Genomic DNA, 18,767 nt, shown 5'->3' on the forward strand with positions numbered 1-18,767 from the left:
TTAAGAGCACATGCGATCTGATAACACAACCCCATAAGACAAAGATGGGTACATTCTCCTTCTACAACACTGCCACCAGGTGTGGAATTCCTTGACTACTTCCCTTAAAACAGGGATCATAGTATTTTTATCACTGCAATGATTTTATTTTTATTTTTTAATGTAAACAAGACCGTAAAAGGACTTATTTGGGATGCCCCTGTACTTTCACAGTATTACTTTTTTTGTATTGACTATACTTGTACTGTTCTCCATTTGTGTCTAATAAAATATTCAATCAAATCAAACACACACCCATAAACACACAAAAAGAAACAATGGAAAACAATACCCAGCAGCATAAAGAAGTGCATGCATTGGTTTAAAGTGCTAAATACACATTGTCACATATATGCATAACGAGCCAGGGCAAGTTCAGATGTCAAATTACATACTTTATTGATTACATCATTTATTAACAGTTTGCACAAAGCACAGAGGTACAGTTACACTATAATGGTAAAAGAATAACACAACAAACTCACAACAAGAAAATAATCCTTGATACTAGGAGCAGTAAAATATATTTACAGAAGAAAAGAACACATACAGTAGGGGGGTAATTTACTTTGGCAAGGTAGAAGACATCTAGATCCATTTGCAAATTGCAGACAGGTGGTCTTTAATTGCAAGGGTAAGGAGTAATATTGTAATTTAATGTGACTTAGTGCTGTAGTGTCTATTGTCACCATTATCTTGGGTTAGAATAATACCATTTGTCTGTTGTGTCATGTATCAATTAATATGGTTTATTTGTGTGTGTGTGTGTGTGTGTGTGTGTGTGTGTGTGTGTGTGTGTGTGTGTGTGTGTGTGTGTGTGTGTGTGTTTTATTTGAGTACTGTTCAACTAACAACTCATCATCTTTAGATGTGCATTTTGAACACATCATTTGCCAACCCACAACTAAAGGTGTTTCCCCCCTGTATGTTTCCTCCTCATATGTCTTTTTAGATTTTCTTTTTGCCCAAACTGCTCTGCACAAAATGTGCATGTAAAGGGTTTTTCTCCTGTATGAACCAGCATGTGTCTTTGTAGAGGACGTTTTTGACTAAAAGCTTTGCCACAAACTGTACAAATATGTTTTTTTTCTCCTGTATGAGTGTTCATGTGTTGATTTAAAGATGACCTGTGTCTTAAGTTTTTTCCACAAACCGTACAAATGCAGGGCTTTCCCTCAGTATGCGTCATCATGTGTGATTTCAGATACCCGATTAATTTAAAACCTTTGCCACAAACTTCACAAATGTAAGACCTTTTGTCTGTATGCATTGTCATGTGTTTTTTTAGATGACTTATGTGATTAAAGCTTTTGCCACAAACTGTACACATAAAGGGCTTTTCCCCAGTATGCATCCTCATGTGCGCTTGTAGATGGCCTTTTTGACTAAAGCCTTTGCAACAAACTGTACAAGTAAAGGGCTTTTCCCCTGTATGAACCCTCATGTGGTGCTGTAGATTAGACTTGTGACCACATTCCTTTCCACAAACCTCACAAATATAGCTCTTCTTCCCTGATGGACTCCTCATCCAGGGAGTTTGTTTGATGATTTTGGATCCTGTGACAGTTTTTTGCTCAGAGACAATCTTTGTCCTTCCACATTTTGTGTCTTTTGTGATTTCAGTGTGTTTAAAGCTAAATGGCCTTCCGTGGTTTCCTCCCAATCCTCATCAATGGCTTCAGTGTCAGATTCAGAACAGTGTGACGAGAGCTGGTCATCAGCAGTCGGTTGTGTTTTCATGTGTTCAGTTGAGGTGCTGGCTACGGGCTCTGTCTCTCTGTTCTCATCATCATCATCATCTTCACGTTCCTCTTCTAGTAATGTCATAATTGACCCATCATCAGAATCCTCTGGTCTTTGAAGTAGCTCCTCCTGTTCTTCTTTACTCAGTGGAGGGTCTGATTCTTCCTGGATCCTCACCTGTTGTTCAAGGACAACCTCCTCTTTACACACAGGGAGGTGCAGGAAGTCTAGGGAGAAAGACACATTAAAGAAAAAACAAAAACACATTTGATGTTAGATCTTTAAAATGTTCCATGGACACTTTTCCTCTGTGTTATAGCTGTGAGTCAGATATGGTTGACTTATGTTTTGCTTGTGCTTCGGGGTGGGATAATGTAATGAAACTGAAACAACAACCTTACTGTGGCACCTTTGAGCGGTGCTAACCGCTCCTATGTCTGGCTTTGTGTGTAGGTCCCTGTGTACGAGTGTTCGTATGAGCATGGAGTACAACAAGGGTTCATATTTTAGATTGAAATTGGAGAACAGTTAAGATGAGTGTTAAAATGTTTTCATTTACTGCTTTCTATTGTTTTAGCGATTTTAGTAGTTTGATTTCAGTGGGTGGGGGCATGTGTACAATTGGCTAAATATGTATTTTTAGACACAACGAGACGCCAATTTGTTACTATTTACACCAGCCCCCATAAGTCAAAGATTGCGGTGCATCTTGGGAATGAGCTTATTGTGTCTAAAAATACATATTTAACCATGTGCATGCAAATCAAAATCACTAAAATGATAGATAGAAGTAAATGAAAACATTTGAACACTCATCTTCTCTTTCATCTTAATGACAATCTAAAATATGAAAAGTTGTCCTTTAAATATGTTGATATAAGAGAGCTTATTTGTCAGCAATCTGGCTAGCCATCATCAAAGAAAAGGGAGTTTGATGATTAAGAAAAACTTGAGAAATGTTTTGTTAAAGTAGCTTTTACTGTGGCAGAGTCTTAATTTAATGTAACATCATTATTAAATGAACATTAACATTGTCAACATTAACCTTTTTCCATGTCAAGGACCCCCAAATTGACACTTATTAGCGTGTGGACCCCCTTTTGAAAAGAAAGCCAGGGACCCCCATAAGAGATGTTTTATATACCACTCTAGCAGTGATTCTCATTTAATCATCCCCACACTGGAAGAAAGTGAATTTATCAACTGCAAATCAACATGTGATTTACATGTTGCTATGTCCCTGTGATCTAGCGTACGTAGGACAAACTAAACGACCCCTCAAACAAAGAATATCAGAGCACAAAACTGCAATCCGTACAGGAAATATGGATTATGCAATTGCAAAACACTATGCTGAAGCAAATCATGGTTCACCCTCCTCATTAAGATTCACTGGGATTGAGAAAATCGTGATGCCCACCAGAGGGGGTGATATTCTAAAGAGACTGGCCCAGAGAGAAATGTAGTGGATATACACACTCAACACAATGACACCCAATGGACTTAAAGGGATATTTCACTTTCAAAAAACCTTTGGTAAATTTATCGTCTAATCAGGCTTTTATGAACACCCTGAACCACCATGCACCATGTGTGTGCCCGCTGTTCAAACAAAAATATCTGCTTGGAAATTCATTGCATCCATGCATTCGTGATATAGCAGCCATTATGTTGTCTTCAAATGTAAACAAACATGGCTGCCATGTTTGAAAGATGGGGTTGGTATGGGGGTAAAATATGCAATTTCGCAAAAAAGAAATATGGATGAATACAAAGTCGCTCAAATTCTAAAGTAAAGTGTTCCATAGTCACCTGGATGCCATGTTGGATCGCCATCATAGTGTATTCCTGTCCTCTCTTCATCCTCTCCTGCCATCTCATCTTCTCTTTCTTCGTCTCTTCCTTCTCTCTCCTCCTCTGGCAGAGGGGAGGGGACAGGACCGCCACATTGATGCTTTCTGGAACGGCCAGGTTTACGCTTCTTAGGTTGGATCTCCACACACTGCAGCGCAGGGGAGGGCAGACAGACAGGGTACTTTCTGGGACGGCCACGGCCACGCTTCTGAGGTTCAACCACCATGTGCTGTACCGTCATACTGGAGACATCTGAGAGAGAGAGAGAGAGAGAGAGAGAGCGATGCTATTATTAACCATACTACTAGTAATCAACTCAAACAAATAGCAGAGCACCATGACATGGTGTCACATTTTTAATCCATTATAATAGAGATGTATAAAGATGCAGTATGCGATAAATACACAGAAAGTTGAACATTTAAATATCGAAACGCTAAACAGCCCCTTATTCGCTTTATTTTTGATTCGCACCCGGGGTGGCGCCATTGGACAAATCTCCTGCTAGGTAGGTAGGTAGCAGGAAAGGTCGACCTCATTTGCACGACCGCGCGTTTCACAACGGGTCTGTGGCCTTAATGCAGAATAGACCAAAATCAAATATTTGCTTCTGGGGGTCCCTGGAACAAAAATACTTTGCGATGGGGGTCCGTGGCCAAATACATATCATTCATTGACATGACAAAGTTTGAGAAACAATGATAGCAACATATGTTTTTTTTTTTTTCTTTTTTAAACTGTTATGATGTAGAAGACATGTAGAATGTGCCTATCAGTGGTTAAGGACCCCCAAAGTGTGTTTTTGGCCGCAGACCCCCATCTCAAAATATTTTGTTCCATGGATGGACCCTAGCTCTGGTCCATCGCGTCTCCTCCCGGAGACGCTCTGACAGACCCGTCGGGAAATGGCTAGACTCGAGATTGTCGGCCCCTCCGAGCGCTCAACATCAGTCAAAATAAACTAAACTACTTCACTACTCACCAAACCAAAGGTAGTTTTGCGTTGTTGAAAGTCTATTCTCCGCGGTAGTAAACCTCTCAGCACCCCACCTACTCTGTAAAATACATTATTTTTGTCATGGAGAATAGACTTTCAACAACGCAAAACTACCTTTGGTTTGGTGAGTAGTGAAACAGTTTTGTTTATTTTGACTGATGTTGAGCGCTCGGAGGGGCCGACAATCTCGAGTCCAGCCATTTCCCGACGGGTCTGTCAGAGCGTCTCCGGGAGGAGACACGATGGACCAGAGCTAGATGGACCCTAGCCGCAAATTGCAACACTAGATTTTTTTATAATCGGATGAATCTAGGGTTGCAATACCTCCCATAGGGATCCAATGCATGAAAACAGTTTTTTGCTATCTGATTGTATTAAACGACTTCAAACTCAAACTGTGGCTCTATGGAAAGCTTGGAATTTACTCTTGCTAACTGCAAAGTGTTTGTTTCTGAAAAATCCACCGTAGAATTGTTATGATTTATTTTCTGTCAATAAAATCCGAGCGGCCATGTTTTTTGTCTATGTGTACTTCTTCTCGGCTGTGTTGGACGACGCTGCAACGTCCATGTGCGCTCACCGCTGCCGACATGTGAAACGGAATGAGAAACAAGCCGTGTGGGAGTGCGCTCGTTTTGTACGCCGGTGTGCGTCTTCTTCTTTGGGTCTTACGTGCGTGTGCACCATAGAGTTGCACGCAGTATCGCCACCTACGGTCGGCGAAATAACATAACGGTGATGTAGTAACCATGAGACGTATTCAATTTAACCATGAGACCAAAAGCAATTAATCACAGCTGCGTGGGTGCGAAAACGGCACACTATAAATGACGTCACGCACCCACCGAGCTTCCCTTTCCTGGCTATCATGACCTCGATCATGACATTGTGAGTGGTGTGGTTGGACTGAAGCCTTATTCCAATATTTGTACGTTTTGGACCTCCAGTCTCAGAGTCAGACTAATTGATTTTGTTTTGTTGATTGCTCCTTTCTTTTTTCACCATTTTTTGGAGGGTCCATTTATTTCATTTTGATTAAAAAAAAACAATGTCACAAACGTGTTGGAGTTGTGGGTTAGCCTTTGCCAAGGCTAAAAAAGGCTTGAAACGACGCAGGGTCGGTGTGTTTGGCAGTGGGCCCACATCTGGCCAACAGATGTTTCCTGGTGCGTCTTCAGATGACTTTGTTTGTGACAAATGCCTTGCTCTTAAGAAAAATTGAAATTAGGCAAAGACGGGGAGTTAAGAGACCTTTGCCCACCTCATTCAAGAGCCCAGCAGGGAAAAAAAGCTTTTATTTCCCGAGCTGGAAACCTCGCAGAAGGAATCGAACTTTTGCAGAAAAAACTATACCTGAAAGCTTTTAGGAAACTCCTTAAGAACATTGCAGTGAAGAAGGCGATGGTCAAGGCGGTGTGTGAGACAATCATGAATGAGGTATTGTATCTTTGGTCATTATAAATGGGTTGTTATTTATGTATGTGTTCTCATGTGAAATATGCAAAAAATTAAAAATAAAATAAAGAATAAGAAATGCGTTGTTATAGAACTGCAATAGACATTAGAAGTATATAGGCCTATCTGTTGGAAACCACCTAAGGACTATACAAACCATTGACATGTAGGCCTACTGCACATACAAATAGCTAAAACACATTTTAAATGATAAGCTTTTGATAGGCTACCATTTAAATTGTATGGAGAAAAGGGAAGAAAATGATTTGTACCCTGGATATAATAACACAATGTGACATAGCTGTTGACGTGTTTACACAATGGTGTCTCCAGCTGGATATGTTCCCCATGTTCAACATTTTTTTATCATATTTTGGCAATGTAAACTCCAAATGTTTCCTCATGCCAATAAAGCTCCAGTGCATTGAATTGAATTAAAAAACATTTTGCTAGATTGATCCCTTTTAGCTTCGCTTTTAATAACATTGCATTACATAAGCTAGCAATTAACACATTTAAATCGCATAGGCGAATAATACAAGTAAAGCAATGAGCAGTCATAAGACGTTATGCATAAAGCGGGATTCGAACCCCGACCCGAGTTTTACCATGACGCATGTTTTACCACTCGGCCATCAACCCATTAGTAGTCAAGCCATCGCGTGTATCTAAAGGCTCTTTCCTACCGGGCCAGATAATATAAAAAAAAAATCTCTTTCTCCAGATATTTTTTCATTCTAGTGGATGGTAGATACATATGCAAAAAATATAGACCTATCTGTCAGATATATATTTTGTTATCTGTATCTACCAACCACTTGAATGGAAAAATATCTGGAGAAAGAGATTTCTTTATCCGTTATCTGGCCCAGTGGGAATGGGCCTTTAAAGCCTTCTATTTGAGTGGGGAACATCTGACAAAGTGCAATTAATTAAAGAGGAGGCACACTTCCAACCACTGCAGATTACTACCAGAATGGAGTGTTAAAACTGTACAATTTAATGTATCTTATAATGGTGCATTTATTTAACCTTGCCAAATGTGGATGTTCTAAATAAACCTATATCACAGGATTTATACATTCCAAACCAGCTCCATTCCAAATCTTCTAATGATGCTCTTACTGTAAGGTCAGGTATTATCCAAGTATCAGGAAATTAAGCACTAAACAGTGTGCAGTTCAGCTGCTTATCGGAAAGGATAAATGTTTGTTTATGATGATAATATTGATCATAGATTTGTTATTAATGAAATCATAATGAATGCTGAAAATGGTTATTTCTGTTCTTACATACATGTTTACATTACTTTTCTCCTCACTCACAATTTCAATGTGACCCATCTACAACATTGCCAGAGAAAGCCATTGTTGACGGACAAGATCAGTCCATTGGGTCAAAAAGTTACAATGGATAACATCTCCGAGTTCACCTGGGAAGGGACATTAGCCTGGGGAGAAGACCGTGCCCCTGTCACGGTGCAATGCCTGAAGGCAATGTTCCCTTCTGCTAAAACCATCGCCACACACAGGGTTTTGGGCACCAGACAATTTAAAAGGTAACATTTTAACTAGGGGTGCAACGGTTCACGGTATAAAACCGAACCGTACGGTACGCCCTGCACGGTTCAATACGCCTTTATGAACCGCAGATTTTCGGTTTTGCAATTAATTAATTTCTTACAGCTGGACAGACACTGTGCATCGTGCACAAGACAATCTCCACAAAACCCCGCTCCGCGAGTAAACAGGCATGTCAAATCACCGTAGCCCTCACCCCCACCTACTCTGTAACAAGAGCCGACATTCACACTCGCAGCAGAGCAGTTGAGTCCTCACAGAGATGGAAAAACAAAACGAAGCCTTGCTAATCGCTAAGCTGTGCAGTGCGGAGCGCACGCATTGTAGTTGTTGTAACGTGGAGAACAAGTCCAGGAGAAGTCTGCTTGTTGTTGTTAGTCCCATATATCATTACAGACTGTTTTTAGACTAGCCATAAAAGGCACCGTTAGCAAGCAACAAAGCCAAACGTAGCGTAGCCCCCAGCAAGAGTGTCAGTCAGACACCCGCTAGTGTCAGTGACTGACTGCATAGAGCATCGCAGTTGAAGCCCCACCCCGTCCTCACTCTGGTGTCGGAAGCGTTTTCCGCATTCATTTCTTCCATAGACATTTCATAAAGTATTTATTTAAACGTTTTTAAGCCTTGGACAAAGCCACCTCGGCTGGAGAGGGATCGTGTCAATATTCACATTTTTTTGAATGCAAAGATTAATTAGAAAGCTGAAAAAAAGGGCAGGGTACAAGACTGTGTACATCATTATTTTTAAAATTGCGGAAACTACACTCCCAGAATGCATAGCGAATGTTGTTGTTGTTTCCTGAAATAAAGCCCTTAAATCACGCTCAGTTTAGTTATCCAGGCCAGCATACGGCCTGAAATGTAGTGATTGTCATCTCTGTGAACGCTCTTATCGTCATCCTTAACATAGTGGATCATATTTGTAAAAGAAAGACGATCGCTCACGCTGTTCTGCTGACGTGCAATAATCCGCCGGGAAGACAGGGGGCAGTAGCTACTTCCGCGGTAACCGCAAGATACATGAAAGAAGAAGAAGCTAGACCAATCACAGACGTCGATTTCACCGGATGTACATGTTTAGCAGTATGGGAAATGCAGTTCTTCTCCGTGCGATCTTGATTAAAACGTGTTTTTACTAAAACTAGAGTGATTGCATACATACTCGGGGGTTCTACAGGAGCATATAGAACCATTTTACAACCACCAGCCTAGTGGTAAGTGTACATTGAATTGCTACGACTTTGTGGCTGATAATGAAAAACGCTATGGTGAAAATGAATGGGTTGTTTACTTCCGACACCGCACTGCGATGCTCTATAGTGGAAGAACAACGCATGGTGTGTTGCCATGTCTGATTATTATAAGCCACATTGAGCTTGTTTTAATGTAAAGTTGCTTGTATGCTAAATAATGGTGGGTGCGGTGGTGAGCTTGTAGATAGGCTCGGCCACTTTCAAATAGCCAACGTATATAGGTTTAAAGACCTCACGTGGCCTATATTCACTTATTTAAGCCTTGTTTTCATAGACCTGGTTGCTTATTCCTCTCGCAAAATTTGGCAACACTGAACACACTCACAGTCTCACACCAGTCTATTTTGGTTGTAGTAATGACTGAAAACTTACAGAGGCTATTTGCTCAGAGGCTATTTGAAGCCTACTATAGTATCTCTTGTGTGCAAAACAATTTGTTCATAAATAAAGCACCTTGTAACTGAAGACGATGGACAATATTGATGATAATGATAATAGAAAAGAAAATCTTTTTCCCCCCTTTTGATTTTTATTTTATATTGTTATTTTTTTAACCCACGTTAAAGTTGTACCATGTAACTTTTTTTATAAAACAAATCTTAAAATTGTCCTAACTCTTAAATCGCTAAAGTTTTAGAACACCCACTCCGTTATTTTCAGCTTCTGAAGCCTTCTCTTTATATGTTTCCTATGATCCTGACCGGGGTCCGGTTTTCGCGCAAAAATTACGTCATCATACACTACCGGCCAATCACAGCGAGGGTTATACACTGCCGGCCAATCACAGCGCATCTTGAAGTGGGGTCGCTAGCTATCACAATAGGGCGGCCATATTTGTAGGCGCCCGTGTGTCTCCATCTATACTCGGGTGAAACACTCCGTTTCTCCGGAATGCCTGAACGCACAGGAACCAGGGACCCCTCTAAAGATAGATCTCGGCGAGGCGGGGGTGACGCGGGGGTGTGAGGCCCGGTCCGCGGCGAAAAACGGCCGAAAGACGCGGACGCTACTGACCGCTAGTTGAGCAACTTACACAGTATTGCTTTAAGGCTAAGAGTCACTGTCATAATTCAATTTGCTTAGAAGCAAAATAAAAAGAGATTTTTGGAAAGTCAAACTTTTTTTTTTTTTAATGGAAAACACGTACCGAACCGTACCGAAACCGTGACCCCAAAACCGAGGTACGAACCGAACCGTGGACTACACGAACCGTGGCACCCCTAATTTTAACACAGGTCGAATCTATTGAGTAGGTCTAGATGAACTAATGTTTCATTATTCATTAATTATTTTCTAATTTCATTTGTTTATGTCCAAATTGAACATGGCTTCCTTGTTAGATTTAGGTCCATGTCACAAATTACTTTTCATACAAATGTGTAGAGTTGATGAATTACCCCTGGGATGTTTATTGTAGTTTGTGAACATCAATCACAAACTACAAAAATTACACATAAATATGTGTAATTGAAGGGTGCAGACAGAGGAGGAGGCCAAAAGCTTCCTGGCTAAACGCATCGGCGTGGTGCTGTCCACCATCCTGTACACAGCCAAGCTCCGCACGCTGAATTTTGTTCAGGCCTGTGTGGGGCTGGAGCTGTGGAGGTACGGCTGTGCCCAGAAGGTCATCTCCTCGTTGTGTGCCCTGGGAATCTGCCAGGCTAAGAAGACCATATCTGCCCACGTGGACAGACTGACCAGTGGCCCTGATCACCAGATCCAAAAGTGGAAACTTGCCATGGAGGTATTTGCATATTTCTTTTTTTTAAATACTGTATATGCAAATGTATTTTGCACAACCATGCATGTGATGTTTAAGTTTGCTCTGATGACATATTTAGAAGTCATTTTTATATTTTCACTGTAGTATTGAAATAGTAACTTTGTTTAGCCTATAGTCTGTGTTTAGTCTGTGAAAAACTGCAAAACAATAACTTTTCTTTGTGTAGAACACCCCTATCCCAAGAGATAGGACAAGGAGGAAATTGGAGTTCATCCAAGATCCTAACTTGTCCTATTCACTAACGTGGGACAACGTTCAGGTAATTGGAAAACAACAAAAACATGCCTGATGCATAGATTTTCAACCACAACACCCCATTATTATGATATTGCAAAGAGAGTTATTTTAATACATGTGGCTCATTATGCAAGTTGTAATTGTTCCATACAGATGAGTGTCCACGCAAAACATTATAACCAGAGCCATGGGAATACATTTCTCCTCTGGGCATTGTGTTTTGCCCACAAAAACAAGTTGGACTTTCGCAGTCAGGATGGCCCTGGCCAAATAGCCCAGGATGCCTCACCATGGGAAGTATTGCCCAGTGCAGAGGTACATATACTACCTCTCCTTCACAATCTATTATTAAAAAATGAAAGATTACTCAGATACATTATGCATTATTATTATAAACATTTATTTCTGCAGACATACTCATCTTTCAAAGAAAGAATGGTGGTGATTGTGGAAAGGATATTGTGTGACCACTTGGACCTGGCCGACATCCAGGACAAAGTGGTCCAACACGTCCCCCACCAGCACAGTCAAGCCCTACGACAGAAGAGCACTGTTGTAGGCAAAGTTGTTTTCATTATGTGTACATTCTTGTGTTATTAAATAAAACATCAGGGTTTCCGCCACCGTTATATAGGCCGGGCGCCCCGCCCGGTCTGATATCGCCCCCGCCCGGCCAGACGTCCAGGGAAAATGATGCAAAATTTCTCCTAAAAGCGTACAGGCAGGCGACACGGCTCTGGAATGTGTTCAAGAATGTGCATGCATCCTGCCTCGCTGCGCTGTCTATCAGCGCACATTAACACCAGATAGATTTGTGTTACATAGTTGTTATTTTTTATTCTTTTGTGCTGTGCTGTATGGCTGCAGCGTGCAGAGCATACACCATACCCCTTTTTTGCAAAGAGACTTCACGTCGTCGTCATTAGACACACACACACACACACACACACATTTGCAGAGAGAGGGAGAGCTATATTATTAGCCGACATGCTAACAGTGCCGCTATGTGTCCGATGGGACGCGATGCCAGATGAGAACCACAACAAAAAGTTTTCATCATCTTCACCTCCCAGCGAGTCAACAGTTTGCAAATGCGGATCCTACATGCTGCCTGCATTAACATTGGATATGTTTCTTTAGCCTACTTGAACGGGGCAATAGTGTTCCGTTTCTCTCTCTCGCTCTCTCTCTCTCTCCCCCCCAGTCCCTCCCGTACGAACGTTGTGCAGTGCAGGCTTGCTGGCGTGTGAGCTTGATGAAAACCGCTAATCTACAGGCTCACATTATGCAAAAAAAAGACGTGCATCCGGACGCGATGAGCGCTCAACTGCCTGCAACTAATTCAAAATCGCGCAATGCAACCCGTAAAGCGACATGCCTCATTGTGCGAACATGAAGTGACTGTTATGGAGAAACTAGTCTTTAGCTGTGAGTTTTCTCAATCCCCCAAAACAGGCACAGGAGTAGCGCTAGGTAGAGAGGCGCGTGTGTGTCTTTGTTTTCAAAGAGTCAGAACAAACTCCTGGGCTGGTGATCAACACTGCTTTTCCGACGTTTCCTCCCAACAGCGACACATATCCACACGTTACTGAGCTGCATGTGTGTCCAGCCTGCTTGCAAGTGTTTGTGTGTTAAGATAAACACATCTCCAACTCCGACCGTCTAACTTTGCTCAGCGTTGCCATGTTTTGTTTGTGAGAGAAACAAGCAATCAGGTCTATGCAAATAAAATGTATGTTTTTGTAGTGGAGTAAAGGTACAATATTTGGATCCGAAATTGTGGTGGAGTAGAAGGAATCAAAATACTGAAAACTGGAAATAGACAAGTAAAGTACAAATACCTTGAAAATAATTAAGACACTTCTCTTTACTTCTTTAGGCCAAAAATGATAAATGTTCTCTTATTATTTTGAGGGCAAAAATAAGAATTAATATTAAAAATTAAGTGAATTAATTACTGGAATTAATTAATTAATTATCAAAAAAATTCGGCGCGAGATCCCCCCCTGGTCAAGACTTTTTCCTGCAGGAAACCCTGAACATGTAATGTTATTTAACTTGAGCATGAAAACTACAATAGCTTAAAGCCATATAATGTATGTTTTCTTTAGTGAATATTTTTGTTGTTGAATTTTGTTTGTATTTAGTGTAAATCAGCTGTCCTGCTCCTACCAAGTAGTGTGATTTCACAGGTTAATCTTGGAGTTGTCTTGGCCAACCCAATAAGCACACCTGGGGTCATCCGCATCATGGATCATCTTTCCACGTTTGTGCCATCCATTAACGGGAAGCCGGTCCCGGTTCTCTGTGGCGGGGATGGGCTGAGTATTGAACGGATGTTCCAGTGCAGGAGGGCCAATGCAAGGGGGGCACTGGAAAGGATGGAAGGATTAGTGGAGTCGCCACAGGAATTCCACAAAGAAATCCATCTTATGCAGGTTAGATCAAAATATTAAAATGTTCTTAAAATATATTTCTAATAACTCGTTTCTAGAGAATATACTGTATCCAGAGCTCCATGTTTATACCTCTAGACATTTTCCACCTTTATGAAATGATATTATCTATTTGATGCTTTGTGGTTTCTACTGTAGGCAATAAGTATTTATTCAAATGACACATTGTCTTCATGCCATGGAGGAGCTCCTTTTTAAAGGCAGTAGCGTGGCTGCCCGGGGTACCCTTTCCCACCTCAAGGCATTCTTCTGCCACAAAGGCCTTAAGAAGGAGGTCAAGGACAATATTCAGCACTCCTGGGACATGATTGAGGTACCTAAATATTATTTTTTTTGGCAGGCATACAGTATATAATGTTAATACACACAGTGTGTGTTCTTTTTCAGTAATATTATTTTCTAACTCATAACATGCATATATTTCTTATATTTTGGTGCTATGACGTTCGCAACCAGAGGCTACATCACTCTGTTGGCCAAGAAAATGGCAGGTGGCCTGGAGGATGTGGAGGACCGATTATCGTGTCCAAAGACTCGCAATGGCCATTGTGGACTTCTGCTGGATGCCAACCAATTTTGATGACATCAAGAAGGCTGCTTCCCTGTCTAATTTCCCCTACTGCTGCTTTCAAGGTATAAATAGTGTCATATTGAATTGGCATAATTTAGCGAAATTACTCTCTAAATAACAACAACATGGTAAACAAAGATGATGTGTTCTGTCATCCATCACACTAGATAAAGGAGGTCCCATGGTGCAATGCTGCAGTTGTAAGTGCAGAGGGTCCTGGTTTCACCTCCAATGTGTGGGACGGACCAGTGTCCCCAAAGGAGACTGGTACTGCAGCACTTGCCTGACTGCGAGTGCCAGACATCTCACACTACGTTCACTACGTTTCACTCCGGGAGAGTCTGAGATTACCAGGGCAGATTCTATTTCGGCGTGGGCGGGCTAAAGCCTATTGACGTCACACACACACACACACACATACACACACACACACGCGACGTGGCGTGACATTGCAAAAATACGTTATTTCTCATAACATATTATATGTCTGCATGTTTACGTTAGTGCAAAATGGTATTAAAACGTGAGGAAACGGCACTATTTCATAGTTTATTAATAATACGAGTCGAGTCTGACTCCGCCATGACAGTTTTCACGGACCAATCAGAGTCCACTAGACTCTCACGTGGGCAGAGGACACCAATCAGAGTCCACGAGCGAGTCTCACGTGAGCTCAAGAGCTCTGTTTGGAGGGGGCTGGGACCGGAGCATAGAGTTCACGTGCCCCAAGCATACAACCCTGATTGGCCCATTCAATGCGCCCGCTCTTCAGGCGCGTTTGAAATAGATTAAAATATGTGCAGCTTCAGTCCACACTACAAACCACCCACCAACAGGGGGGGGTGATGTGCGGACTGAAGTGTCAGGCTACTGCAGCACCACCTGTGCTAAAGATGGCAGCTACATTTATTGTATCTGCCATCAACGCAGAGGTGGCAAAATGGTACAGTGTGCCAAGGGGGAGAGCTGCCTCAGGTACGAGTGGTACCACATCGAGTGCCTGCTTCAACAGCAATGCCCTCTCACAAAAGGTAAACATGGCATTTGCATTATGCTTTAATGGCAGAAAGATTTTATTAACCTACATATACTATATCAAAACTATACACTTAGCTTATGTCTTTGCTTTGTAGACAAGTGGTACTGTTCGGAGGTGTGTGCTTCTGAACCTGTGGCAGGAGCAGACCACCTCCTTGAATACACCAAGGCCTTGATGTGGGAGGGGCTGTCCCATATGACCCGGCGCGACTGTGTCAGGGAGGGAGATGGACCGGCCATCATCAACTGCTGGAGGATGGATTTGGTCCCTTTCTGGAACAATGACCACAAAAAGTACTTTGAAATTGGACACAGGATGCTGACTGGTTAGTGCTGTTAAAAAACATAACAGAAATGACCATTTATATAGGCTACTCTTTGTTCTAGTCAAAAAACTTACCCATACATCCAACTTGACAGGGGTAGCAGGCCATCTTCCTGAGGCTCAAAGGAGCAACTTGATCTGGAACCGAGTGGCCAAGCTAAGGGGCCAGCCAGGGGGAAATATTCCTCTGGACCTGGTCAATGAATTCTTGAACAGGGAATTCAAAGGTATGGTGAACATGTTTTATTCATATAAGTAATACTGAAATATTACAATGTGAAAAAAATAATATATATATATATATATATATATATATATATATATATATATATATATATATATATATATATATATATATTATTTCTTTCTTAAAGACATGCTCCGAAGGTCCAAGGGCCAATACACGGCCAAACACATCAACCGATGTGCACAAATGTCTGGGCCTTTTGGCAAAGAGATGGAGCGCATTATGACTTCCTCCCAAATAGGTATTACCTTGCCTACTGTATTGACGATGTATTATCTGCTTAATGTAAATCGCTCTGGATTAATGCCTAAATTGTAAATTGTAGGGCACTACTACCAACCCTAGGAGATCAACCCTGTCACGTTGTGTGGTGGAGGATGTGGCCACCTTTGTGGCTGAGTTTGCAAGTGATGGTCTGTTTGACTATAGGCCAGGGAGAAGCCATCACGGGTTCGAGGACTTCAGTTATGAAGCCAGCATTAACTAAGGACCCAATACAAATGGGGGAAAAAATGAAGTCCTTCTCAGTGGAAGAGGTAAGACCATGCATCTTATCTTCAGCATATTCTTATTTTACTCTCTGCATTTCTATTTTGCACTCTACATCTTTTATTTTGTCTATCTTCACTCTATCTTTTCTTCTAGATCATTACTGTTTTTTTGTGATTAGTGTTTAGTAACTATTCATGTGTGCCATTTCATAATGACCAGCACATTGACATAATGCTGTGCAAGGTAACCCAGCATCCCAGCATCTACACTTTCTCGAACGGAGGGGCTACTGCTCGATTTGAATGTTGTAGCAGTGCAGCCTGTGTGGGAGGAATGGTTTCCATTGAGAGACAATTATGAGCAAACAGGTCCTCCCAGTTTCATAATAGCGACTTTAAGCTTTTGACGGCTACGGCAGATGAAAACGGTAACCAGAAATGATCATCGCTCGATAGATAAACCTGCCGCCGTCGTGGCCGTCTCTACAACGCCAGAAGCTCCCTTCCCACGTAGTGGCTGGAACGTCTGCTGCCTGTATGTATCACCATGGGAACCAAAGAGTTCAGTAAAAGAGGTGGGACCCCGTCGCCGATGGCTGTTCGCTTAAAGATTTTGACTGCTACGGCGATTACGTCATAGCAGCCGTAGTCCCGCCTCACGTTGCGGTTGTAGAAACGGGCTGCTTAAACTGCCTAATGTCCGTTGTCTTGTCATACAGAACACAGGTGTATATTTCAAGCACTGTAACACTGTTTGATTCTTGGCTAAGCACTTCAAAAGCATTAACCATACTATAAATAACCCCTTCTGGGATAACAAGCAGTACTCAATATGTACCAACTTAAAGGCTTTTATGAAGTCCCTTTATAATAATGATGATAATGATAGCTCAAATGTATAGCTATTTTCTAAGTACCCAAAGTCGCTTTACATAGGGAAAGGAACGAACCAACTTTGTGTTCTTTTGGGTCAACTGCTTTAGGTGGTCATTTTCCATTTTGTTTAGCTGTTTCAGATTATTTTGGGCACCCATTCTAGAATGTTTTAGGATGCTTTTGTATGCTTTTATGAGATTCTTTAGTTGTCTTTTGAGTCAATCGCCAATACTGTAGGCGGCCATTTTCAATTTTGTCAGTAAGTTCCTGTTTCAGATTTATTTGGGCACCCCTTCTAGGATGTCTTAGGATGACCCAGGGGACACATGTGCCAAAGCGTATGCCTTTATGAGATTCCATAGGTTATTGAGTCAATAGCCAACACTGTAGGTGACCATTTTCAATATTGTCATTAATTCACTTCCTGTTTAAGATTTCTTTGGGCACCTCTTCTAGGATGTCTTAGGATGACCCAAGGGAGTGTGCCAAATATTATGCTTTTTGGAGATAATTTTTGTGTCTTTTGAGTCAACGGTCAACAGTTTAGGTGGCCATTTTGACTTTTGTCCATAACTCACTTCCTGTTTAAGTATTTTTGGGCACCCCTTCTAGGATGTTCTAGGATGACCCAAGGGACATGTGTGCCAAATTGTATGCTTTTTGGAGTTTCTTTTGGTGTATTTTGAGTCAGTCAACAGTTTAAGCGGCCATTTTGACTTTTGTCCATAACTCACTTCCTGTTTATGATTTTTTGGGGCATCCCTTCTAGGATGTTTTAGGATGACCCAAGGGACATGTGTGCCAAATCTTATGCTTTTTGGAGATTCTTTTGATGTCTTTTCAGTCAACAGTCAACAGTTTAGGCGGCCATTTTGAAATGTGTCCATAACTCACTTCCTGTTTAAGATTTTTTGGGCACCCCTTCTAGGATGTTTTAGGAAGACCCAAGGGACATGTGTACCAAATTTGGTGCTTTTATCCGCCGCGTAACGATTTGGCCATTTTCTGAGGTTAATTCCCCCTACTATATGGGAGGTATTGCAACCCTAGATTCATCCGATTATAAAAAAAAGTCTAGTGTTGCAATTTGCCGCTAGATGGACCCCTATCGCAAAATATTTTGTTCCAGGGACCCCCAGAGGTCTATTCTGCATCTAGGTTAAGGCGAATAGACTCGTTGGGAAACGAGTTTGTTTTAGGTGGACCTTTCCTGTATTCAACAAGACAAAGCTATTTCAATAAACACGTTTGAAAAGCAGCTTAACCAACCTGCTCTGTGGAGTTTGATGTGTGGCTGTAAAAGGGCGTCCAGCAGCTTGTCTTGTTTCCCCAGCAGAGTTTCCAGTGTCTCCATCTCTCTCTGGAAGAGCTCGCACACGAACCGTTCCACCGCACTGAGACACTCCAACACAAACACTCTGACATCAATCTGAACGCTACAAACGTCACTTAGCTGTTTTTCCAAAACACACGACATATCCTCTCCCACCGACGTCAGGTGTTCATTTATCGACAGCCGTAGAGACTCTATTGTACACGTTTTCACTGGAACAAGAGACATGTTTTTTTTCCACCAAGCAGTGACTGTTGTTGGCTCCTCAAGCGGTTGCAACCGTGGACAAAAACGACACGCTTTAAATTCCGGGTCAAAACATGGATTCAGACCCTAAGTACAGACACCGTTCCTTAATGCATTCCGCCCCCTAGCGGAGGAGCTGTATAACTGTCAAGTGTCAAAACTAGAGAGAGAGAGAGAGAGAGAGAGAGAGAGAGAGAGAGAGATTGAGAAATTGATTGATTGATTGAAGACTTTATTAGAAGT

General features: G+C 41.7%; 1 protein-coding gene across 1 annotated transcript in view; it reads right to left on the reverse strand.

The window, feature by feature from the left end:
- Positions 1–18,532, reverse strand: part of LOC308306259 (uncharacterized protein) — a gene marked incomplete at its 3' end in the record, with an annotated part of 59,664 nt that extends 41,132 nt beyond the window's left edge. The window contains exons 1-5 of the mRNA XM_080751159.1: positions 18,215–18,532; positions 15,407–15,538; positions 13,174–15,279; positions 3,595–3,888; positions 1,804–2,009 (exon numbers count right to left, since the gene is read on the reverse strand). Of these exons, the coding sequence (XP_080607285.1) occupies positions 1,804–2,009; positions 3,595–3,888; positions 13,174–13,192 (519 nt within the window). The 5' untranslated portion in view covers positions 13,193–15,279; positions 15,407–15,538; positions 18,215–18,532. The remainder of the gene's footprint in view (positions 1–1,803; positions 2,010–3,594; positions 3,889–13,173; positions 15,280–15,406; positions 15,539–18,214) is intronic.
- Positions 18,533–18,767: the final 235 nt, after the last annotated feature.

The sequence above is a fragment of the Nannobrachium achirus genome (assembly GCF_963921795.1).
Source record: "Nannobrachium achirus genome assembly, chromosome: 20".
NCBI lineage: Eukaryota > Metazoa > Chordata > Actinopteri > Myctophiformes > Myctophidae > Nannobrachium > Nannobrachium achirus.